Raw genomic sequence first — 26,056 nt, forward strand, 5'->3', positions numbered from 1 at the left:
CAATGATATTTCTAACAAATGAAAGAAAGGGAGAACCCTAGTTAATTATCTAAATGATGTGAGCTAGGGTGAAATTAGACAACCCCTCTAATATAGATAAGGGAAGTACCTTATTGCTAGGTTCCAGGTTGTATGCCCCACAGAGGCTATGGGACTCCTTTGTTGCCCAGCTCGCATCCAAAGAAACACCGTGATTGCTTAATGTTCTTCTTGGAATGCTGGTTGTCTAAAGGGAAGGAGGATATGCTCTATTGGTTGCCATAGAATACGAGCTAGATTTATTAATTGAAAAACGCTCTAAATATCTTTATAATTCAAAGCCCAGTCTTGTGAGTGGTAAACCCACTCCCCATCGTCTGGTGAAAGGTGTATAATCCCAGACGTTCGCCGTTTGTTGTCAAAAACAAACAAAAGTTTGTATTTGGTCACACTATCACGTTCAATGTTAGTTATTAAACTTAAAGTTTAGAGGTTCAGCCAGGGCTGACCAAGCCTTCCCCACTGCCCCAATTATTCATAAGATGCTACGAAGGCTCAGGCACTCTAACCTTATTAATAAAAAAGCCCGATGCTATAGAAACTAAGTCTGTTTATAAAGAAAAATAATTCTCATCCACACGAAGTATAAACTCGAATTTAAACTCACTAAACAATACGGCCGGCTAAGGATTATCTGTATTATAAGTGCCCTGCGCCTGCATGAATCAGCGAGCCGAGTGGTAGAGCAGACTTACCGGGACTAAAAAGCCTCGCGACTTGCCTCTGATCTCCGTCCGATACTTCCGTAGATCAAGCCTCACCCTGAAGACGTTTATAAAGCCTTAATTGCTTCCACTTGTGAGTTGAGTCACTAAAATAGAGGTAGGGCTATTGAGATTGAAGTCGAGCTCATCCCTTTACAACTGGCCGCCATCTTGGAGTGGGTCCAAGTTAGATGTGCGTGATGTTAACAAACGCATACTCATAATGGCGAAAGGCAACGCCATCGAGAAGCGATAATAGATACGTAGCGAACATCATATTAGAAGCTAATTAAAGATTAATGTCCCAACAGATATATACCTTTAGTTAAAAATCTATCTGTGATGCCACTATGGGATATATTGGTTGTGTTTAGGACGTCATTGTTTATGTTGACGATGAAGCACTACATTCATCGGGGCAACAACTGCTTAATTTTATCTTATCTTAAATCGTCTCAGAGGGATCAAACTCCCTACCATCAGTCTTATTATTAGAGTTAAACGAACTCATATATGAATGTGCTGCATAACGAATAGTCTAAAGTAGGTGACATGAAGAAAACAGAATAACAGAATAACAAACTCGATTGTCCTAGTGTGTAGTTGTTCTAAGTGGGACCTGATGCTATAAATTGGAGCCTAAAACACACCTGGTATGGGCAGTAAAGTTAAAAGCTAATTTCTAATGTGTCAATGCACCCTTCCAGCCTATACCTGTTATGTGTAGGAGCCCATAGTGTCCTACATGCAAGAGAAATAGTAATTTTCCCTATAGTTACAGCGGAAGACGATGGCCTTGGTAAGCTGTCCACATCATTATTAACTAATCTCCCAAGCGAAGCTATCAGTGAGCTGGAGCCCTCAATACCGCTCACTGCGCCCTTACCTTTATCAGAAGGGGAGCTAGTTAGGTCTTCCCCGAACTCCCAAACTCCAATCACTAGACAGGAGAATAGGCCCCTAAGCAAAAAGCTACGAAAACGTAAAAAGGGCTGCCTAGTGAGACAGGCCGCTCTTTACCAAAGACTAAGAAAGCCTTCTGGATCTGGTACGAAACCCACAAGGGGTAAGCCCATATCGAATGAAATTGACATAGATGGTGAAGTTCTGATCTCTTCCAAGGGGCTACACCCAGACGCTAACACTGTCAAGTTTTCAAAGCTTCCTGACTTAGCAACGGTTGAAAATATTTTTGAGAAGGTATACAGCCTCTTGAAACCGTTACTAACACAAGTCAAGGGTCTAGGGGAAAGGATAGACAAACTCGAGCTATCAACCCTTGACGGGTTTCACTCATTTAAAACAACATTTAAACAAATAATTAGAGTGACTGAAATCAAGGACTTGGGTGCAAAGGGGAACGAGCCCTTGCCTCAGAGAGACCCTAAGCACCCAATATGTCTTAACAAGGTTGTTCCCAATAGTCCATTAATTCCAGCTCTCATATCTCCCCCCCGTCCCAAAACAGGGCCAAAACATAAGGGTTCAACAACTCACATAGAGCCTGACAAAAATAACCCTAAGCCTCTTCAACAAAATCAGTCACAGACTGTTAGTGGTAAAATGGAAGTCTCCAAAAAACCAGGGGCACGTAGCAATTTTAATGGGTTAGTGCTAGAGAAAGCCCCTAGGTCTGCATCCCAACCTACCGCCACATCTACCCTCTCACCGGCCCCCAGTAAGTCAGCTCGACGGATCCCCCCAGTAGACCTCCCACCAGACTGTCAACCTTTTGTTGCAGTCATGGTTAATGTGCCCCCTCTAAAGGATGGCCAGTTGGAAAACCATCAATCACTCAAGAACAAGTGTATCCACTGGCTGAAGGCAAACAAACCAATCCCGCTGGGTGTGGATGGTATTATCTTAAGTGTCCGCAGAGTGGATTGGGTAGGGCAGGGGAAAAAAACGCAGGAGGGGGATTGTATAATCATAAACGTCCAAGACCCAAGAGTAGTACCATCGATCTGTACTCCTATTAAAAGAATGGGGGCTCCGGGGGTTAAAGTGGTAGATCTTTCTTATTTTTACCCTAGGCAAATTGTTGGCTCAACTGGTCGAAGTTTAAGTCCCCCTGTTTTTGGTCAGAACTGGGCTGGGGTCTAAGGGGATATCAGGGAGAACCAATTGTGGGCACCAGGGCCTTACTGACTGGAAACTGGGAGTAGAGCAGACCCAGCTGGAGTATTACCTACCAAAATAAATCTTTCAAGTGGGATAGGCGACTTTATATCCACCCCACATGACCCCTGTTCCCCTCATATTTCTCCGAGGAGGTCCATAGACAGGGGTATTCTGGCGCCCAGCGACTCTTCAGCTGTGACGGACCTAGTCTTTAAGGTTTTCAGCTGGAATGTCGCAGGGATTGCAAGAAAATTGGCATTACCGGCTTTTACTGCTTCGGTTGATGAGCACTCCCTGTGCCTTTTCCAAGAGACATGGAGCTGTGTACCGGTCCATAGGGTGGGCTTTTCTTCCTATTCCTCCCCTGCGCAGGTTTCGGAAACAGGGAGAGGGCGACCAGCGGGTGGCCTTCTCATCTGGGTCGCGGCTTCTCTAGACTGCAGAGTCTTGGAGTTTCCCACAGGTTCCCCTGACATACAAAACATTACCCTAATATATCAAAGGGGAAGAACTGTCCTAAATGTTTATAATGTTTATGCCCGGGGAACCGTGGGCGGGAGAAAGTCCCCTGTAATATCTCTCCTCGAGACTTTGCTAAATAATACCCCATATAAGTCTCGCACATTGGTTGCTGGTGATATGAATTGTACGTTCGAGCCCTTGGGCTCGGACGTCTCCCTCGACCAAGACGAGGAGGATACCAGGTGGGGGATTCCGGTACTGGAAATCCCACCGATTAGAAGGTGGACAGAAGTGGCGCTCCAGTTATACTCCCTGAGCCTTGAATTCAACTTAAGGGCAGCAAATGGGAGGACATCCTCGGATAGGTTGGGTGTCCACACGTACAATAGGCCAGGACATACCTCTAGGCTAGATTATTTTCTAATAGACGTATACCTATGGCCTTATGTAAGGGACATGCAGGTGGTCCCCTCGACTGAAAGTGACCACAACTTGCTCTCTTTAAGTATGGTCCAGTGGTGGCGCCCCTCAAGTAAGGATAACACTAACCGGGTAGCCGCACCCCCGGATGAGTCTGAAGTCTCCCCTTGTGGTAGACGAATAAAATGGGCCAAACTGGTTTTATCAGAGGCAAAGGTAGGGGAAATTCAATTCCACTTAAACCACGCGGTAACAACTCTTGGAACCTCCTTGGAAGGGGTGGGTAGTGTGAGTGGGCTTTTCGTCTCCCTGGTAGAAGCCTTAACTAACGTCTTTACATTATACCATAACAAGTCGGGTAATAAAGACCTAAAAAAACCAGTCGATGGTTGCTATACCCAAACATGCAGGGTTCATAAGGCTAAGTTAGTTGAGGCGCTCAAAGTTAAGTCCCGTAGTGTGATACAGGAAGCAAGGAAGGCCTACAATAAGTCCCTTAAACTTGCCAAGAGGGAGTGGGAAGATAAATACTGGGAAGACCTGCTCCAGGCTAGTAAAATTAGGGACTCTAGGGCCTTTTGGCATCTCATAAGCACGCAGAAAAACCCCGATGCATTTGTGAGACCCTGCAACATCCCGCCTCAAAGCTGGGTAAAACATTTTGGGACCCTATACCTACCCCTAGATGGGGAACGCAACGCGGGGATGGACTTCACACGAGTAATCGAACCTCACGCCTATGATCTCTTCACTCCCTTAGAGATTGAGGGGGTTATAGGGTGGGTAGCCCCTCGCAAGGCAGCGGGCCCAGACGGCCTTCCGGGGGACCTTATGAGGGCATATCCAGCGGATTGGGCACGGGTTATAGCAGCTCTTCTAAATGACATCATGATGGGAGGGGCAGTGCCAGAATCCTGGAAAGGGGCGGTGGTGGTCCCGATTTATAAAAAAGGGTGCAGGGAAACACCGGGGAACTACCGCCCTATAAGTCTGATTGACTCCACCCAAAAGATAGCTGGTAAAGCTATCCTTGGAAGGATTCTCGATTGGGTGGAGGAGAAAAAAATCCTATCAGACTTTCAGGCAGTTTTTCGGGCTGGTATGGGGACAATAGAACAGGTGTTCAGGCTGGCACTACTGGGGTGGAAGGTGGTGGAACTGGGCAAGGGTAGTCTTTATTTGGCCTTTATAGACCTGAAGACTGCCTTTGACCTAGTCCCCCGGGAAGATCTTTGGAGGGTACTTTATGAGTTGGGACTACCCCCTTACATCTTGTCCCTTCTCATTAGCCTTCATGCCCATACCTTTGCTCAGGTCCGCTGGGGTAAAAACGGAGAACTCACAGAGAAGATTCCAGTGTCCAGGGGCGTAAGACAGGGCTGTGTCTTGGCACCCACCCTATTTTCACTATATGTGAACGGGGTGGTTAAACATCTACAACAAGAACCAGCCGACGCCCCCTGTCTCGGAGGAGTTCGTATCCCCACCCTGCTTTTTGCGGATGATACGCTCCTGATCTCGAAGACCCCTCAAGGCCTCCAGAAATTACTAACGCGTTTTCAGGAGTTCTGTGCTGCAAAAGGACTAATAATAAATGTGGACAAAACAAAATATCTAGTCCTAAATCCTCCTAAGAAATTGGGCCGTCCACCCACACTTAACTCGATCTCCTTAGAGAAAGTAGCCGAATTCGATTACCTCGGTATTCGGATTACGGATAGGTTGTCTTGGGCTAATCATATTGATAAAATGGTTCTCAACCATAGGAGAGTAGGAGGTGCCCTCATGAGGGAGTTTAGGGCCTCTCCTAGGAGATCACTTACCCCAGTAATTGATATCTACAAGGCCAAAGTAGTGTCATCAGCCTTGTATGGGGCAGAACTGTGGGGCCACTGCCGATTGGACGCCCTAGAGATAGCGGAGAGCAAGCTTCTGAAATCCTTTATCTCCGTTCCACTGAGCACACCATCTGTACCAGTGCGGTTGGACACGGGCTGTAAAAACATTAAAGACCAGGCCCAGCTTCGCCCGCTCCTGTTATGGACACGAATCTGGAGGGGTGAAGAACTAAAATCCTATGCTGATGCCCTGGGGGAAATAATGAGTCTGGGGGGCTGGGCGAAGATAAAGTGGTTAAGAGAAACTAAAAAGCTTCTGGAGATGATCGGACTAGGAGGCTGTTGGTCATCACGTTCAGCCCCTCCAAAAGAAGTTGTTAAGGCGCTTTTCTGGAAATGGACTGTGGAGCGTCTAATTACAAACTCTAACCACTGCAAGTCCACTGTCGCCTTTTTGCAAATTAAAGACATTGTGGCTTTTGAACCCTACCTGGACTTTATCACTCTCCCCTTTGACCGAGCCCTTTATTTTAAATTTAGAGTTGGATCCCTCCCCCTGGGTGCAGTGGTATCGAGTTGGTCATCAGCGGCCCGTTCTTCTCCCAACTGTGCATGTTGCCCGAGTAGGGTTGAGTCCATTGCGCATATCTTATTTGAATGCCCGGATTATGCAAGGCCTAGGAGTTCCTGGTTGAAACCCCTCTGTCGTAATATGGGCACACGTAGCCACCTAGTAGCCTTGCGTATCCTAACTACGGACACTTCCCCCCCTATAGTTTGTGGAATAGCAAAAATTTTAAAGTCTTTTTGGCTTATTCGCTGTAAGAGATTGTCAGTAGCTGTTTAATTCTTTTTTAGCTAATTTAATAACGGGCATTTCATGTCCTTTTATCTTTTTATGAATTCTTTTACTGGCTTCTTGTAGCATTGTTTTTTTTGTACATTGTAATGATTGTATTTTTATTGTGCTTACAAGATATCTTGCATATCGAATAAAAGCTTATGACTACTGCTTAGCATGAGTAAACTGCACAGAGCTCTCCAGCCAGCAAAAAGAGATAGGGCATAAATCTGGGGGTACACCACAAAATAAATGACCATTTCATACAAACGTTTCATTCAAATTTCAGCAAATTTTAAATTGGAATAAAAATTAGATAGCTTGCATAGTATGTTACTGTATTGCCACAATGTGGTTCTTCCTATAATGCCTTCCTGCATTCGGAAAACGTTTACAAAGCATAAGAACTACTGCTGAGACCGCCAGCACTCTTCTATTGCAATATGTGGCCATTTTAGATGTTAACGACACTGCAAGGGGGAGGATGTCCCCTCATTTCAGTGGGTATTTTAGATGTTACCTTTCTCTTATGTATCCCTTACATTCATATATTTATTATGCCAGCCTTGCTCTCAAAGTACCGAAAATAAATGCACATTTTCAAATTATTATTTTGCACCCTGTTTCTGAGCCGCTCATTTACATTAGTTCCAGTGATAATCAAATGGGTAAAATTGTCCAGGTATTGTTTTTGTTACTGGATAAACAAAAAAGGATTTGAAGTGAGAAGTTATACAAGAAAAAAAACTTCAAATTGCTGCAGGGAAATAGTTTGGATACAGTTGTGCTTGAATCTCTCCTTTCACTCCTGAAGTTCAGGTCCATCTTGTAGTGTGTTACGTGTAGGGGAAATGAGGGCAGGAGAGGCAGCTACTCAAATCATTATTTTCCATTCCAATGGTACCCCTTCCAAAAACAAATTATACTAACCCTTGCAACTTAGAACTCAAAGTCAGATCAATTGCTTGATCTAATTAGTTAATAAAAGCAACGACACCAGCACAATAAGAAACCTTAATCAATGTTGACAATTCCAGAGCAAATTTAGATTCAACATACCCAAGTCGAAGAAGCAAGTAAGCCATGTCTACCAAGATGTAGCAGTGAGCAGTTGCAAGCAAGAAAAAAAAGCTACACAGAACTTGTCACTGTAAAGCAAGGATCAAATTAAAGTCAGCCAGTTGTACTCTGAACATGTGCAGAGAAATAGAAGACAAGCCAAAGATATCTGGGTTATGCAAGAAGTTGTTAAAAGCCAAACATACCAGTGTCATGCAAGTAGAAAGTCCAAGCCAGGTCTAATATACTGCGTTACAAAAAGAGGAAATTTAAGCAAGGTTAAACATATTTAGCTCATGGACAGATAAAATCAAGCTAGAGCGCCACTCAAGGAATTAATATGCCAAACCCATGCCAATCCTCCTAAATTTCTGATGTTTGCTCAAAGAAGAAGGTTTAAAATATACTTTTTTATCATCAGTAGAAGGTGTAATAATAATTATCTGGTAACTTACTCTATAAAAGATTACCTTTGTTCATTGTATTTTGCTTGAATGGATCATTTTCCAAAATGTACTATTTTTTTGGGGCGTTTAGCTTTGTGGTCACGTTAGAGGGTTTAAGCCATAAACTGCCTCAAAAATGAGTTGCAAAAAAGCGACTCCACTGCTCCTAGAAGTGAAATGTTTCACAATATTTAGTCCTGCTTACTATTTTTAGTGTTCTAGTCTGATGACTTATGGAATTTTTTTTATCTGTGCCCACATCTTGCTAACCACATTGCCTGAATAGCAAAATTACAAACAAGTTACAATTCCATCTCTAAATACAGATATTGCTAATTTGGAATATATCACATAGAATTGAGTGCTAGGGTAATACTATCATTAGGTAAAACCGTTGCCCGATTGTGGTATACTGTATTTAGAATGATATCATGCAAACTCTAACATGCCATTTGTTTCCCTTAGTGGAATGTCCACAGCTAAGGCCCCACAAAAACAAGGATTTGATGCTAAAACGAATGAAAAGAATAACCTCGAAAGGATAACGGGTGATGCTGAATCAAAAGTTAAAAAATACCCATCAAGAAACATGACAAAATCCCTAAGCCCTAACTCTAATGATAAGACACAGCATTTGTGGGAAACGACAAAATCAAAAAGCGGAGAAGGAAAAAATGAAACATATGTTACCAGGCAGCTAAGAAGTAATATGTTCGTCCTTGATGCCAGAGCGGAAGAGATGGACTCAATGGAAAGTCTTTCAGAAGACAATCGGACTTATGAAGTTGTTAAAACAAAGTCTCGTGTTAAAAACACCAAGTCCAGATACAGCCGAGAAAGAGGTAGGATAATTAGGTGGTATACATTTTCAAAGTAGCCTTGTTTCCAGTGAAAGTCCTGATTGTTCTGTTGTATTTGTCATAGGTTTAAAATATATTTTAAACATCAATGTGGGAATTGCAAGCTCCATGACAAAATAGAACACATTCCTGAAGTGCTTTTTATTAGTCTGAGAACTGGGGCTTTAAAATTTCCAATCCCACTCTTAAAATGGATCATATTTAGGTGCATTATCTCCGAGAGGATTCAGTGTTTTTTAATGTACCATCTTTGTATTCCAGAATGGCCTAGTTTCCACCTGGCCTGTTTGTTAGGAGTTTCCTGTCATTCAATCATTACTCTTCCCACCCATCCACTCTTTTCTTTCTTTTTTTAATAACATATGCCTTTGGCACAACCCACACCCTAGATTTGTCTTTGTCTGGAAAGTTCCATCTTTCTACACGTTGTTCTGTCCAGTATCTCTACAAAATTCAGAATTAATTATGTGTGTTCCCATAGCCCTTTTCCCTATTGCTCTTACATAGTTCAGCCAATATACAACTCCTGTTACAACCTGCCGCAAGTGTATTTTAATATTTTCCTTTTCAAACATCTATTTGTGGCATTTTGAGTAATTACTGATGCCAGGATAGAGATGGTAAGTTATTTCCCTTGAGGAGCCTGATAAGAACCTTTTTGTATTGTAACATTCATGTTCTCCTTTTTACCTTACACCTTAACTTTTGTCAGCTGGTCATTTTGTTATTAACAAAATGGCCTACTTGTTGAGTCACATTGATTGTCTTTTTCACCACAAATGATGGGCAACAGTAATCATATGCATGTCTCTCATCTCCTTAATCTGTGCTGAATATTCCTATAACACACTTGGCAAATCACTTTGCTATAAATGTTGTTTACAGTTAAGAAATAAATGTTTTGGGTTGTTGATCTGTTCCCCCTAATAATACTGTGTGTTTCAATACATTTTTAGTGGTGATTAGATAGTTCTACCATATCAATGAAAATAACCAATGTTTTCTCTTCATTAAATGCAGTCTCATGTTAAGTATAGTTGGAGAAAGCTATGATAAAGCATATGCATCCAAAATGGAACTACTGCTCTGGCACTGGATCATTTTAAAGAATGTGCATGTAATAATATTCCTGTACATCAGGCTTGACCCACATATTGCTTTGTACAATTGGCATTGTAAACAAAGCAGTGCAGAAAGTCATCACTTCCATTGAATATGGACTACAAGATAGAGCTGACACATGGATCTTACATTTTACTTTAGGAAACACATATACTTTACTTCCAGTATACTGAGGCAGACATTTTTAGCAGACTGTACCCTTCAGCCCGCAATAATAGAGCCAAGATACCTCAGATGAGGCTGACACATGTATGTCATTACAAGTCATTCACAGACAGGTACATGTAATGTGGGCCAAAGGTGTTTGGTGTGACAAGAAAGTAACCTTTCATCATCTAGTGCACCTGAATTCCACTGTGTAGCTTGTGAACCGCATTTTAAAGGAACGAGTTGGTAAATGCTTCTGTCTAATGGAATAGGTTTGAGACCGTATCAATTGTTTTGCTATATTCCTGTATGGTCTTTCACATCTTCAGGCCTCTGTCTGGATACGTGGAAACATGGGAGCAGACTTGCTTCTTTTTTGTGGTTTTCAGTACTACTTTCTGAGTGTAGACAATCTTTTCTGTCTAGCTACTCCTTGCCCACATTTTTTTTAATTTGCCTCTAAGGTAAATGAGTATTTCAAACTGCACATGCATTCTGTACTCCCAATTCCTTATGTTGAATGGGCCATTTTACACATGTATGAATTAATCATCATCGTGATATTTAGTAATTTTGGGGCATTCCTTCCTTTCATGAATCAGCCCTGTAATTTTTCTTTTCTTTTGTTTTTTCTTTTTGTTTCTTCATTCAGTATCACTATCCTTTCTTATGAAATGTCAGTATCTTTGTGCCTAACTGCTCTTACAGTTTTGCAGGCCTTTATTTGCATGTTGGAGTGTTTTGTGGGTTCTTTTTTCTTTTCTTTTTCACTCTTGGAGGAAAACACTGGGTTCGTTTCTTTACCTCTTATTAGAAATGTTTTTGTTTGAATCGTTGTATTGGTTTTTGGTTTAAATCTGTTTTATTGACTTTTGCATTGCAGCAGACCACAGAAATATAAAAGCAATAAGGCCAAACGTATACACTTTGCTTTTAGGCCAAGTAACTGGATGCTGCACAAGGATCATGCAGTATTATGCAACCAATACAATACAATACAATATCTACTGCCCCCCAGGAAAAATGGGAGACGGTCAGAGGGTACAAATGTTTAGGGATGGAAGCGAGTAAGGGGATCATTGTACAGGGGAGAGGATGTGGTATTTTGGGACCACTGTAGGTAAGGGGTATTCTTTCTCATCTCTCAACTGCAGGCAAAAATAAATTGCATTGTTTGTTAAAATCATGCAAGAACAATCAGGTGAGATGATGCAGCTGCCAGGATATGGAACGTCTAACAGAATAATCTCCTTCTACAATTTTAAAGGGAATGGAAATACAAAACTACACACAAGCAGCACTGGTAAAATGAGAAATAATTAGTGAAGCCTGTCTTGTAGCTGGCAGCAGTTGTACTGCTCACTCATTATGAAAGTTTTGCATTATGTGAATCCCTAACTGTGAGAGCAAATCTGACGCACAATTGTGCCTGGTGTGATATGAATTATGAAGTATGTTTGAAGTCAGTGAATTTGAGTTGAAGGGTTAGCATGAGTTGGTGTGACTGGGAGACAGTGATTTTTTGAAGCGAAAGGAGGTCTATGACAAACTAAGTGTATGTATAGAAAGACATGGAAGATTGAGACTAAGAGGTATATCCAGCTTAGGACATTAAATATTAGTCTGTGAAGCTATTCATTGCAGATGAGGCCAACTTGTCTGGATACTAAGGATTTTGTAGGTGTACCTGGTGGCAGGAGAGAGAGGAAGAGCCAATCTTACCAGTACGGAGAAAGCATCCTCTATCAGAGTAGAAAAGTAGAAGGGGAAGATGCAAAGTAAGAGACAGAAGAAAAGAATGGCCAGAAAACCTGAAAAATATGAGCACAGGACAAGCATACACAGGAACAATACTGCACATTTAGGTAAGCCATAGTATATTTTGCAGTGTTTTTCAATGCAATGATAAATATTTTGGGAGTTCTTCTATTGTTTGTTATTTGTATAGGAAGACAGTTTTAATGTTTGTTTCTCTGGTTTTAGTTTTAAAACATCTTCCAAAGGAGTACTGTGGAAAAGTGCATTTTTAATGAGCAATACTATATTAAAACAATAAACCTTCCATTCCATTATGTATATTTTCCTTATGAGAATGTGTGACCAACACGAAGAATAACTTTCCTATGTCAGAGCAACAATCATGTGCTAAATCTGACATGTATATTCTCACTTCCTTTAGCCCTTGTACTTGCACTCGGTTCCTCCCCACACACCATAGTTCTGCCTGTATGATTCTTGCTTCCTATATTCATAATTCTGTTGTATAATCTTGGTATTTTCATATCCCTTTAGATATTTTATGTATGTGTTCATTGTCTTTTGTGAAATACTTGTAAATGTATGCAATCAATACCTTGTACTACTGCTTCTACAGAGCAAACCCATAGGATCTCGAAAGACACCTGAATAATGCTGTCTCCTCCTCTGAAGTCATCTTTTTGAAGGGCTGTAAAGATTCACCAGTAAAATATGTAAGCCTTTGTTAGTAGACCACGTACAATGCCCAAGAAGCCAAGACTACCACGCTTTCACTGACTGATAGAACTGGTAAATCATCCTACAGAGGAGGCTTTTCTCAAATGGGAGCAAGAAGCAACAATGAATAAACATAATTCCCAGCAAGAAACCACATATGGATTTAGAAAAAATATGTAAAAATCCTGATACGGCAAACTATGCAAACAATAAGCAGAAATCTCATAAACATGATCAAGAATGCGGGATACAACAGAATATCAGATGAGGGAATTAAAATAAGTTTGTCATATTCCATCAAACGCTTTATTCAATATAGTTGATTGACAATAATATTTGTATATCATTGGCCGAAAGGATTTGATTCAACCTGACTCTTCAATAGGTAAATAGACTTGATTAACAAAACTTGTCAACTAAAATAACTTAAATATAGGATGGTAACTAAAATTCAGTAGAGCAGCAGGCCGTAATGGGCTGGTAGGCTAAAATATAGATATATCTATGTATTAAAATTCAGCAAACCCACCATACTTTGTGTCTAGGCTTTCCTATCTGTATTGAGCAAACATGACACAATTCCAGCTTTTTGTTCATCATACAAACAGATTTATTTTTTCAACAGAATATATAGCAAAATTCTTGCAGAATGAATGTACTTCAACCTTTGAAGTCCAATACATCTTGCTGATTAAGGATTTATTAAAGGTCATAGTAGTGTAGCAATAATGATAATTTGTTGATAAATTAAAATATCAAAATAAATAATACATTTAGATACAGTAAAAACAAGATGACCCATATAGATACAGAAAGTACAGCTAATGCTATCAACTAATACATACATTACAATGTGATCGTTTTTTAATGTCTATATTTTTTTACACACTGTGTCAAGATAACAAAGAGCCAATGGATCCTTTATTGGTCGAATCCCTGCATTGAAAACATTTAGTTTTAAAGGAGAGCAGATACAAATCTTACGTGTAAGGGTTTCCTTCATAACCCTGCACAGATGATCCTCTCCAGAAAATAATTGGTGTGTCACCTATCTGCTGCGACATTAATGAAGCGGAAACAGTAAAAAGTGCCTATGAAAAATCTTTAGCATATTCTATTGACTTAAATTCTAAAATGTGTATTTTAGTGGGTTCAACTTAAATTTTAAATAAGTGGTTGTGATAATGTATTGCCCTTAAATTGCTTTGCATCATTGGTTTAGGATGAAGAGCCTAAATCAATCATTACTTTTTTTCTTAAAATGCATCTTAAGTACAGTGCCTTAATAATCTAAGGTCAGATGTAGATTACAGAAATACAGCTCAAATGCTAAAAACAATAGTCTTTGCTGTCTGATCTTATGCAGGCCCACATCCGTCCTTTTATAGAGCATTAACTTGCAGATTTTGCTTTAAAGAAATATTTTACATAATTAGCAACAGAGACCAGATTTAGCAATCCAAATTCTAATCATAAGTGAGCTTGCTTTACTGTTCATAGTAGAGAGAAAACTGAATCTGATAGAGACACCTAGTCGCAGATTCCTTACCTTTGAACTTCCAGGCGTCAGGCTGGATCGGACGTTTTTTCTTAGCAGTACCCCTACGTGCTGGTAAATGGGGTCAGTGGACTCCGCGTGACATCGTCGTCAGCATGACGTTTGCATCATCAATATAACTGTTACTCCAGCGAGCTGACGTCAGTTCTTTTCACACCAGCCAGCGCAGATCCGTTGACGAGAGCTTACCCCCTGTCATTTTTTGACAGACTTGTTTTGACTTTTTGTCAACTCCTTTTGGTATGCCAGGGATGTCTAGTAAGAAGACCTCTGGGTTTAAGCCGTGTTGGCGCCTGTCACCGCACCAAGCCAGTCACGGACCCCCACTTGGTATGTCTCTGGTGGCTGGAGCGTGACCACAACACGAAGTTGTGCTCCAATTGCCAGGCCATGGCGCCAAAAGCTTTGAGGTAGCGGTCCCTAAAGCTACTCGCAGCATGGCGCCTCGGAGGTCGCCCCGTCGATCTCAGTCTCGATCCCGGTCTCTGTTTAGGTCAAGAGGAAGGTCAGAGCACCACTCTGGTGGATCGAAGTCCTCTTCTTCCAAGTTGTCGCGGTCAGGTAAGAGGCATCACAAGAAGAAGTCAAAGCGTGCTTCGACTTCGCCACGTCCGTTGCATGATGAGACGTCCCGCGGAGTGGGTGCCTGGGTCGTCACCACGTTTCCCTCCCTTTCCGAGGCCGTGAGCAACCCCCGCCCAACTTAGAGTTTTATTACAATGTGTGCGCCATAGTTGGGTGGCCTGACCCTGACCGGCACGTCCTCTGGCCCCACTAGCTCCGATGATGGAGGAGTCCCTGCGAGTTTTGTGCCTTTGGGTCCGCTCCCGGCCACCTACTGGACCCGGTCCCAGGTCAGGACTGGCGCCGGTTGCAGCACCACAAGCGCCTTCCCAGACTCTGCGTCTGCCGCCAAGGTCCTCGGCGTAGCCTGCGCCTCCCCAATCCTCATTCCTGAAGACACTGAGCAGGTCGGGCGTTCACTGACGTTGAGCCCGGCGCCGACAGAGCTGTATGGTTCCATGTCGTTCAACCTGCTCTATTCCGAAAGGTTAGGAATTGATGAGGAGGATTGGAAGCGGGAGCAGGATCCCTAAAAAGTCCCGCAACCCCAAGACATGAACTGGTATGAGGAGCTTAGTGATGCCAGTGGCCTGGACCCCCTAACATGGCTACGGAGGAGGGGGCATCATCTTCTATGGTGATGCGAAGGGCTGCAGAGGTCTTGGCACTGCAGCTCCCTATGGTGGCAGCCAAGACTAACATCTTGACAGAGGTCCAGCAGCCTGGTGTCTCCACCTCAAAACCACAAGTCCTTGATAGAGGTTCTTCTGGGCACCTGGTCCAAGCCCAGTACAGGGGCTCCTGTGAACAGAACGATTGCCCGCCACCAATCCCCTGCACCGGGTGACCCAGCTTTCCTCACCGCCCACCCCAGCCTATAAAGCTTGGTGGTTCAAGCTTCCACTTCCCGTGGCACGTCCCTTCCGCACCCCCCGTACAGAACATCCAAAAGACTGGAAAGCTTTGGGAAGAAAGTTTTCTCTTCCGCCAGTCTCGCATTGCGGTCAGTGAATACCACATGCCTTTAGGGCCGTTATTCCCATTCCATATAGGACATGATTGCGCAGGTGCTGCCCAGAATCTCGGAGGGGGACCGGATTCTGCTCTCCAAAGCTATTTAAGTCGGGAGTGGTGCAGCAAAGTTCGCCATCCGATGTGGCTTGGACCCTATGGACTCGCTTGGTAGAGCGATTTCCACAATGGTGGGCGTATGCCACTATGCCTGGCTGAGGACTGGTTTTCAGGGGATGTCCAGGATAATAATATGGACATGCCCTTTGATGGATCCCGTATCTTCAGTGACAAAGCAGATGCAGCCCTTGAGCATTTCAAGGACTCGCGAGCTTTGCCCAGGTCCTTGGGCCTCACCACAGCATCCCGGCCTGTGTCTGCTTTTCACTCCTTTCGTGGCTACGGAAGGGGCTACCAACCTTGCCAACCCTATTCCGGCCAGAGAGCCCTGCAAGTTCAGCAACCTCTGCGGGGTCGTGGACGTGGTTCACCCCAACTCCAAGGGTCAGGAGGCCAGAAGTCAAACTAAGCCACAATCCCCTTCTCCCCCGCAAAACCCTCCTAGTCCAATCCCCGAGGATCATTTGCGCCCAGTTGGTGGCAAAATACGCCATCAACTCCACCACTGGCAGAACATCGACCATGGACAGTTGGGTGTTGTAAATAGTCAGTCACGACATGGCTTCGCGCTTCTGGCGTGGAAAGTAGTGCGCCGGAGTGGGGTTTATATTGGCGATGTGGACATATTGACTAACATGGCAACGTTAGACGAAGTCGACTGGCGCCATCTACCAGCGTGCAGGGTTACTGCTAAGACAAATCTTCTGGATCTAGCCAGACGCCTGGAAGTTCAGAGGTAAGGAATCTGCGGCTGGACTATGTCTCTACCAGAAAAGGCGTTACCAAAGGTAAGTAACTTGTCCTTTAAGTTTTCTATTTTGAACTAAATTGAGCCAACCAGCAAAGCACTCTAATATGTAATATGGACAGGGAGGGAATAAACGTTCTGCCCATTAGTCTCAAGATCCTTTGTGTAGTTGGCTTTTCTAATTTTTTACATAACCTTCGCAAAGCTAAGATCAGGCTAGCATCCTTGTTTTTCGGCTTTAATAAATGGTCTTCTGGAGCCATTATCCTGCATCCAAACCCTCAAATAATTATAAATACTTATCTTCTTAATTTGTGCCAAGGACCGTTAGCTGCTCTTTTGCCCGATAGTACATTACTTTACTTGCATTAACACCCAATTTATTGATTAAATTGAAGTCATTGAAAGCTCTCTGAATGCCGACCACATTTTAATGCAAACACCGTTGTGTTGTTCGGTGTCTGTATGCTGCAGAATTGTGATAGATGTTCCACCCAAATTAGAAGGATAGGAATTTGCTTGCCTAAGCATTTTCCCATATCTGCAGTATACAGGCGAAATAACATATGAGCTAATGCACAGTCTTGCTTCAAACCACTGTCAGTGTAATCTTGCTTTGAAACCGCTACAACCACTTGCACCCAGGTATCCTTATATAGTATTGAAAAGCTATACGTAAAGTACGGGAGATATCCCAGTTCAGGCTAGGACATATGCCTGCAAATACCATGAAAAGCTGCCTGACAATAAATTTAAGAGGCAGAAATTGACATTTGTTTCTCTTGGGTATAATGATGGCTTCTTTGAGTTAGCCCTGATATTATCAACTGCACCACATGCCAAACAGAAGCTGATGGGTGTCTGCCTTTTGTTCTTTGCCAGCTCTTTTAGTTGACGTAGAAATGTATTCTGACGCTTGCTTGCCATTGGCTTTGTTGTTTGTAAAGCACGTTTTGCAGCATAGACGTCTTCTAGATTCACATACTGTGCATATTCCGCCATCTAGTGGTTGGATTCCGCATCTAGTGGTTGGAGTCGGAAAGTGCTTTTTTTTTTTAGGTCTCGCTGAGCCCAGTGCATGCGCTGGCTCGGAGAGACATTTAGTAGGTGAGTTTTCAAAGTGCTGCTGGCTGGCCTAGCGCTTGAGTTCACGCGACCATGCACGCGCGAACCGCTAGCCTTCAGCAGCACTTTGAAAACTCGTGCGTCATCGCGATCACTTTCGCTTTCAGAGCGATCGCGATGACGCATGCTTTCACAATGCTTGTTATCCTTTTGTGCATGAGAACAGACTGGCCAGGTTTCCTGAAATACACACCTTTCTGAGGCGGCAGCAGCAGCCTTGGTTTGTGTGACTGGAATAAATAGCTCCTTTGATGTCACTTGCGAATGTGCATTACAGATAAACATGACTTTGCTTTATGACACTTTATGGCTTTTTTACATGAGTGCCCTCCAAGATCTAAATCTCACCGCACTCCCAGCACTGCCCCTGAGGCACAGCGTGGCCTTGGGAAAGAGATGTACCCAGCTCTCTCCCCTTTCACATGCAGCCATGCCGTTCATTTGAGTCTAGGGCGCTCAGTGTCAGGATTGCGGGTGCGTGCTAAGTTGTAGTGTGCTGTACAGGCAAATAACGGGTTACTGCGCCCAGGTGGGTGTGCTTTCATTAGCAACTCACCCTTAAGAAGGCAACGTGTTTATCTCAATCAGTACCCTCAAAGAAGAAAATATTTATATTTGAGAAAAAGAAGAACTCACCAGCTGCAGCAAATTATAGTTTTTCACAGCATTTCAAGTGTTGTACTCAACGCTTGGATACAAATGCAGATTCGTATGTTGATAAAAATCTTTCATGCGTGTTTTTTTTTTTTTTTTGTTGCAAACACTAATCGGAGGAAGGACTCTTTCGTCCATGCGTAGAATTTTAAAAATGAGCTCTACTCAACTGTACTTGTAACGCTTTAAATGTAATACATCGGAACCTCTGCCAGCATAAACCCGAACACTTGAATCGGCCATTCCTCGACTACAACCGTGTTTCGGGAATATTATTCACTAGTCTTGTTTAATTAAAGCACCGAAGGAGATTTTATGCCTTCAAGCGCTTTGAAGTGTGTCTGTCTGATTTCCACGTGCTCAGCTACTTTGCGCGCCCCAGCACCAAGTGCTCATGATGGATGGGTCTGGCTGGCGGGCACGATGGATTCCTAGAAGTTAGCCCTAATAGCCCAGCAATGGTCCTTGGCAGGTTTGTGAGGATAGATGGCGCTGGCCTGAGCTAGTTCGAAGTCTTTACTGTCCTACTGTGATGGCTGGTCCGTGTATTTTTTCTCTCTGTGGAGGGAATGATTTTAACTCCTAGAACTATTAAGTATTTGTTGTTGTGAAGGACTATGGCATTGTGAGATTTCTACAAATATTTTGTGGAAACAGTTGGTGTGACACAATTATCTGTTTACAGATTTGAATAATAAAGGAAACTGGCAGTTGTATGCTTTTCTGTTAATATATATGACTGTGTGAACGCACTGGTTGACACCTTACTTCCCTTTTTTTTTTACCTCCACCATTATTTGTTTATTTGAGTTTTTGCCTGGTGCATCAAAGGCCCAAAATCGTCTGAGTACTTACATAGAACAGGTTTAGTTGGTGAAAAGCAGCAGTGATGACACTAAACAGCAGGTTTAAATACATAAGGGAAGTAGTATATTACACAAGGAATACGCTTTACAAAAGCAAGGATTCGGGCTGTGGATGGTTATCGAAAAGCCCATAGGACAGATTTTGAAGATAAATAATTCAAGAATAGTAAAATCACCCTTAAGTAGAACCTGTTCCAAGGCAACTCAGATCCCTCTGTGCTCATCAAGCAAGAAATTCGTAAACAAGAAGACAGTGGTTCAGAAATTTGGAGAGTTCAGTCAGTGTGGTGAAGAGCCAGAGAAATACGGCCAATTGGTGCACACAGGACTGTCTATCTGGCACCATATCTCTGATCAAACATGTTACTGTAATGTGAAGGGCACAAAAGAGGGGTTGCTTAGTTCCCTTTCAAAGATGGGCAGAGAGGAGGTGGTGTGAAAGGCTGATTGTTGTGAGATCCAACCCTTGGGAGCACATCCAAAGAAAGATTGGTTGAAATGCTTGTTTTTGATGAATGCCAGTGTTTTCAGTAGAAGAGGTGGAGATTTTAAGAACCACCAGAGATCTTTAAATTCATGGCCCATTTGAGGGTGGTGACTGGGTATGAGTTTGAGAACAGTTCACACTGTTTTATAGGTGGATTTACTTTTTATAGGAAGCCTGCTCAGTGATTAAAGGGATGATATAATGCGCTTTGATCGTCCAGTGCCTGAGATCAGCCAGGCATGGAAGCCTTGAGCGATGCCCGGTATACTTTAAGAATAGCGGATAGGATGGCATTCCAGTAACTCTATCTGTTAAGGGCCAAGGCTTGTGTTACTACTTTTAGGTCTTTTTCCTGTAAGAAAGGCTCAAGTGCTTGAGTAGTTAAAGCTTTCAAACTAAAAACCCACAAAACCAATACAGATTGCCCATGACCATAATACAGAATCGGCAGCGCATGCTTAATGGAACAGTAAGCTAGCATGTCTTTACACACAGTGAAATGTATCATGGTGTGGCTGCAACATACCAGTTGGGCCAATATGTAAGACAAGGGTGACACACAACCACTCTACAGATCAGTGTGAAGAATGTATCAGTTATAAAGAACAGTCTGGGATATTGGTTGAATCTAGCCATTGTTGGCACTGGCATAGAGGAAATGTGTGATGGGTTCAAAAGAAATTTTTATTATTGGAATTACATTTAAAGTGGAGAATGGTCATACAGGGCTATATTTTGCTCAGATGTGAAGCTAGTGCTGAGATGTCATCTTGTGAGAAAACATTCCAAGTATAACTGGACATTGTTGGTATATTTTGGGTATGCCATATTCTTTTATAATGTCACATAATCGTTCAGGTTAGAGATTGAAGAGAGTCTGGGCTAACACAGAGCCTTGAGAGGCAGCTACACCCTTGATCCGAGAGTCTGGGCTAACACAGAGCCTTGAGAGACAGCTACACCCTTGATCCGAGAGTCTGGGCTAACACAGAGCCTTGAGAGACAGTTACACCCTTGATCTATTGCGATTCTTCGCTGAGTAGTGTGTGAACCAACCCTTAACGTTACCTTCAAAGCCCATGTGGTCTTTTAGCATGTGAATGAGTATATTGCAGTTTATGGTATCAAGCCTTGCATTTGCCTAGAGAGAGAGTAAGATCATCAAACAAGAATCACCATTGATAAGGATACTTAGAGCATCATAAATGAATTTCAAAATAGCAGTCTCTGTGCTGCAGCCAGCTTTGAAGCCAAACTGGAAGTCATCATATAGAATGTTTTTGTATACAAACTCTTGAGTTGACCTTTTACACAGTTGTCAAGCATTTTGGCCTAAAAAAAAATATACCAGAGAATGTGCAGAGTTTTTAAAACTATCACAGCAGTATGCTTTTTAAGAAGGAAGACACTTGACCAACTTTGAGGCAGTTTGGAAACTCTCCTTGAGACAGAACAAGGTTAACAGTATTTTACCACTGAAAGACTAGATTGTATCACATTTCCTTGGCTACTTTAACAGGAGAGGATCAGCAAAGTGGTTTGAGGGATTTTATTTGCAGATAATACTGAGAACTGCAGTCTGCAATAGATCTCTTAAGCTAGACCAGTTGCTAGAAGACTTTCTTCGTAAGTTGGGCCAACTGGTATTAGATTGAATCATTAGGGATACTTCAGTCTTTTTTACCTTAGTGATGGTTTTGGCTATCTCAAAAAGCTTCCTAGGTGCATTTTAAAGCATGTGAGTTTGAGATTTGATAGCCTACGATGTCACTTTGAAGATGCGCTTTTTAGGTCTCGCTGAGCCCAGCGCATGCGCTGGCTCGGAGAGACATTTAGTAGGTGAGTTTTCAAAGTGCTACTGGCTGGCCTAGCGCTTGCGTTCACGCGAGCGTGCATGCGCGCAGCCGCCATCTATCTTTCACGGGTCATTAGCACCACTCGGCCGCACGTCTTTCGCTTTGATCGCGAACGCTTTTGCAATACAGCCGTTTGTCTGTCGTCTGTCCACCCCTCTTTCTACGTGCCCTTTAAACTTCTTTTGTGTATGCCTCAACTCCCGCTTCTCTTGATCACTTTCACGGGCCGCGCGACCGTGTCACTTTCACGGACGCGCGGCCAATGCTTGTCTCTGTTCTTTGCTGCTTCCCAAAACCCTTTCTCCCCTTTTCCTTCTATCCTCCACTTTCTGACCCCTAAGTGCCCATTGCTTCTGCCCTCTTCCTCTTGTCTCTCCCTTTTCTCCCTCTCTCCTAACACTGCTCCCTACGATCTCCCGTCCTTCCACCGTACGTCTCCTTGACTTATCTTTTCTCCTGCTCAACCTTTTCCTCTCTCTTTCTAGCTCTCCTCCTTCCCCCACACCTCCCAAGTCTTTCCTCTCCTCTCTCTCTCTCCAGAAGTTTGCTCAAGTGCTGGCTGTTCCAAGCCCTGGCCTTGGAGCCCTGCAGTGGAAGAACTTTCTGTTGTGCGGGCCCTCCTCTCGGCTTTTCCGTGCCTCTTGCCGACCCCTCCCCTCCCACAGCCTTTTATTCCTTCGCCCTGAGACGATGAATGACTCAGTGGGAGGGGCAACTACTCGCATTCGAGTTTTCAGTCACAGACCAGCTTCTGTGTGTGTTAAGAGTATTATGTTTTGTGGGTTTCATATTTTATGTGTGTTGTTCTGTATTCTCTGTCGCCGTGAATGATTGATTGTAGGCGCTACCTTTTGTATAGGTTTATATTCGGTGTTAGTGTGTTTAGTTTTTATGAGCCTGCCTGCCTGCCTGCCTGCCTGTAGATTTACCTTATGACACTATCTATTTATTTGTGGTTTTATGTAGCATGGAACCTGTTATATAAGATATAATAGCGCTTTACATACAGAAAGAGCAGAGGAAGTTAAGGATGTTATAAGACAGTGTGTCCAGGCATCCAATCAATATTTATAAGGGGTACTTAGGTGCTATACAACAAAATCTTGTTGAGTCTTTTAAAACAAGAGCCAGAGGTACAAGAAGGGGAGTACACTCTTAAGTCTAGCTGTATACGGAGTAGGTAGGCAAGCTCTGCTTAGACGCTAAGGGAAGAGATGAATACAGGCCATGCAAAAAGAGGAAATAACAAGCATTGGCATAGCAAATAGGTCTTGCTTTTGGGACCTTCTAAGTATTTAGTTATCCAGCACAATATTCTTGGTGCAACAACAACTGTTGCATGGCTAAACACTTAAAAGGTCCCAAAGGCGAGACCTATTGGCTATGCCAATGCTTGTCTCTCTTGGATGGTTTTGAAACCCAATCCCTGTGGTCAGGCTACAACTCCCCTTGTGTGTGTGCAAGCTCTCAGATTATCTTTTCCGCCATGGAGATCGTAGGTGCACTGATGAAGACATCTGAGAAAACACAGCAGCAGACGCAGGCAAGAAGAAAAACCCACCAGAAACTCCAGAGAGAGAGGTGGTACCAAGGACGGTTGCATGAGGGGGACAATTTTCGAACCAACAAACCTGTTTTTTGGCGCTGCTCACTTGGTTCCTCATGCACCAGAGCAAGTACATTTTTTGCAGGCAGAATACAGTCTCCAGGTATGTGGGGGGCTGGGGGTCTCTGCAAGGAGCTGATGGTTCATCCGAAAACAAGGTAAGAATTTGCTCCTTTATATATAATATATGAGCAAAGCACGGATGAATGGCCCCAGGTACTAGCATGAAAACTTGAAATAAAGCAGCACAGCCGCTTTTTCCGTTGAAAGGTTGGACAAATCCAACACATCTACCATGCGGCGCCTAAGGCAATGTGTCAATATGCAATTTTGACACTACATGTGTGTTACGTTAATGTTATTTGAAACATATTTTCATAGTTTTGTACTACGTTCAAAATGCACAACACATCTACCATGCTGCGCCTTTGGCAATGTGTCAATGTGCGGTTTATACACTACTGGTGTGTTCGTTCAGTTATTTGAAACATATTTTCATAGTTATTTTGTACTACGTTTAAAACGCACAGCAGTGCCTCTTCCAGACTGCATGGCGCACAAGTCTAGGAACAAATTATTCCCAGATCTTCTTTATGTTCCTAAAATGTCTAGGGCGCAAATGCGCACTAAGCTTACAAGAGGAGAATTAAACAAAGAAAGACAGGGGTGTTTTTCTTTACTTGAAACAGGATTTAAGGGATATTTTGAACAATATCCAGGCTTTCACAGGAGGATTACCTCCCCAAACTTTTTTCCCATAACAACGGAGAAAACCGGCAATAAGCCATCAGAAATTATTAGGACTCACAAAAATCTCGAGGAAGCACATTCCTCAAACGCTCTCTAAAAACAGGCAGAACAGAGGAGTGAAGCCAGCAACAGTTTGCATTCTCTATAGCCGTCCAAACAGACAATGTCACTGCAAAGCATTTAATGTTTATAAAGCAACGGGGGGTGTTGCTTGGCCGGCTGCAAGATGGTCGCACTCTAAGTGGGCTCTGCCGGCCAAGCTAAAAATCTGTCATCATCCTGCAGACAACTACACTTCAGCAGCTTCTAGACAGCATTTCCTGACTTGGCATCACCTGAGACATTATTTGATCCCACTCCCGACTCCTGATGCGCTGGGCCCGCGCATCGTGGTCGACCAGGAGCGGCCCTCCTCCCTTTGTTGCCTGGCTGGGGGCTTGGAACTTCACGACGCATGCAGGACGCCGGAGGACCTCGAGTCGATCGGACTGGTGAGTGACGCTGCGGCTTGCTCCGACGGGGTTGGGGACCCGCGAGCTGCACCGCCCGGCCCAGGCCCTTGCGACTTTGGCGCCATAGTTCCTCCCTTCTAGACACATTCTCCGGTGGTTATAGGCGCCCGGGCCCGGCTACGGGAGCTTTATACCCCCGCATCTCCCCGTTGTTGTAGCTCCAGCCCGGCGCACGCTCCCGGCCTCTTCCCTGCTGTGCTGTGCGGGGCACCCCGACTGCTCTTGCGCCATGGCTTCCGCCTGCTACGGCCCAACGGGCCCGGACCCCGCCGCCCCTGGTGCCCTGCCTGCTCCTCGGAGGTACCGGGTCTTGGGCCTTAACTTCAATTGCCTTCTTCATTGAGCTGGCTTCCCCGTTTGCAGATCGGCACTGCTTTGGCCCTGTGGGCCTACTTTCAGACGCAGAGTAGCACTGGGAGCCCGCAACCCGCACGCACCTCCTGCTGTCTCTCTCTGCGGCCGACCACGCCTTCTCTTCTCTGCACCCTGCTGCTGGTTGCTTGGTGCCACTTCCGTTGTTGGGTCGAGCCTGGCTCTGTTCCTCATTTGCTGCTGCATCCTGCCCTTGGGCCTGCTCCTCTTCATAGGCCGGACCTGCTTCTGCCCGGGGGCCTGTACAGCGCCAGCTGGACTACGCCACGGAATAGCCTCTTGACAACTATCCTGCACCCTTTGAGTTCGTCATTGCAGCTTTTCCTTTGGGCATCCGCCGACTCTCCACTCCTCGATCATTTCAAAGGAGGCGGCTTCCTCGTAACTACCTGGTCCTCGCGTTGCGTGAGGTAGGATCCCTTGCAATAACATTCTCCTCTGCTACCCGCCCAGCCCCGCCACCACTGGCCCCGTGAGGTAGGCTCTATGCTGGGTAAATTGCCTAACCTCAATGTGGAACCTGGGTGCTTTCTTGGTACCCTCTCCGTCCTCAGATCAAGTGGGGTGCTACTCCGGGATTTCCTCGCTGTGCTGCCGCCCTGTCGCCCGCACTGTCGGCCACGTCTCTTCGCCGCCTTTTCAGCGCCCATTGCTCTTGGAGGCCACCCGCGGCTGCCCCCCAGTACCGGGGTTTTGGCTATCTCTCCTGTGTTGGCTATATCTGCTGTGGGGGTGAGAGGCCCGCCCGCCACGCCTTCTGCCGCTGTTCCTCTTGGTTGCTCTGCCGCCTCCCCTAGTCCCTGGTGGTGTCTTTTGTCTGGGTCTGACCGCCATGCTGGGGACTGACCCTAAGCAGCCCAAAATCACCTTTGACCAGCGCGGATTGACTCGCCAGGACGGCACGGGTACAGACTGTGGCGACCCTGCGACCACAATGGAAGCGCCTCCAGCTCGTGGCGATGACCTGAAGGCCATTATGCTCGACGTAAAATCAATGGTCACTGAAATCGCGGCCCAACTGGACCAACTCTCTGCCCACTTGGACCCGGTAAAAGCCCGTGTGAATTCCCACGACAATCATCTCCTCCACGTCGAGTCCATGGTCTCGGACATTGAGGATGCCGCCACTCAGGACCATCAAAAATTGCTGCAGATGGACAAAATACTAAATATCATACTGAACAAAAATGAGGACTTGGAGGCACGTTCCCGTCGGAGCACTCTCCGCATCACAGGTGTACCAGAATCCACCAACATCTCCCGCATGGAGGACTTTGTGGAGCAACTTGTCAA

The 26,056-nt window shown here is 44.2% G+C and overlaps 1 protein-coding gene across 6 annotated transcripts in view; it reads left to right on the top strand.

Moving 5' to 3' along the window:
- The window catches only part of MIS18BP1 (MIS18 binding protein 1), a 772,466-nt gene that overhangs the window by 364,125 nt on the left and 382,285 nt on the right, over window positions 1-26,056 (top strand). For all 6 annotated transcript variants that reach the window (XM_085627030.1, XM_085627029.1, XM_085627031.1 and 3 more), the window contains one exon: window positions 8,396-8,772. In XM_085627030.1, the coding sequence (XP_085483156.1) occupies window positions 8,396-8,772 (377 nt within the window). The remainder of the gene's footprint in view (window positions 1-8,395; window positions 8,773-26,056) is intronic.

The sequence above is a fragment of the Triturus cristatus genome, chromosome 9 (genome assembly GCF_964204655.1).
Source record: "Triturus cristatus chromosome 9, aTriCri1.1, whole genome shotgun sequence".
Classification (NCBI taxonomy): Eukaryota; Metazoa; Chordata; class Amphibia; order Caudata; family Salamandridae; genus Triturus; species Triturus cristatus.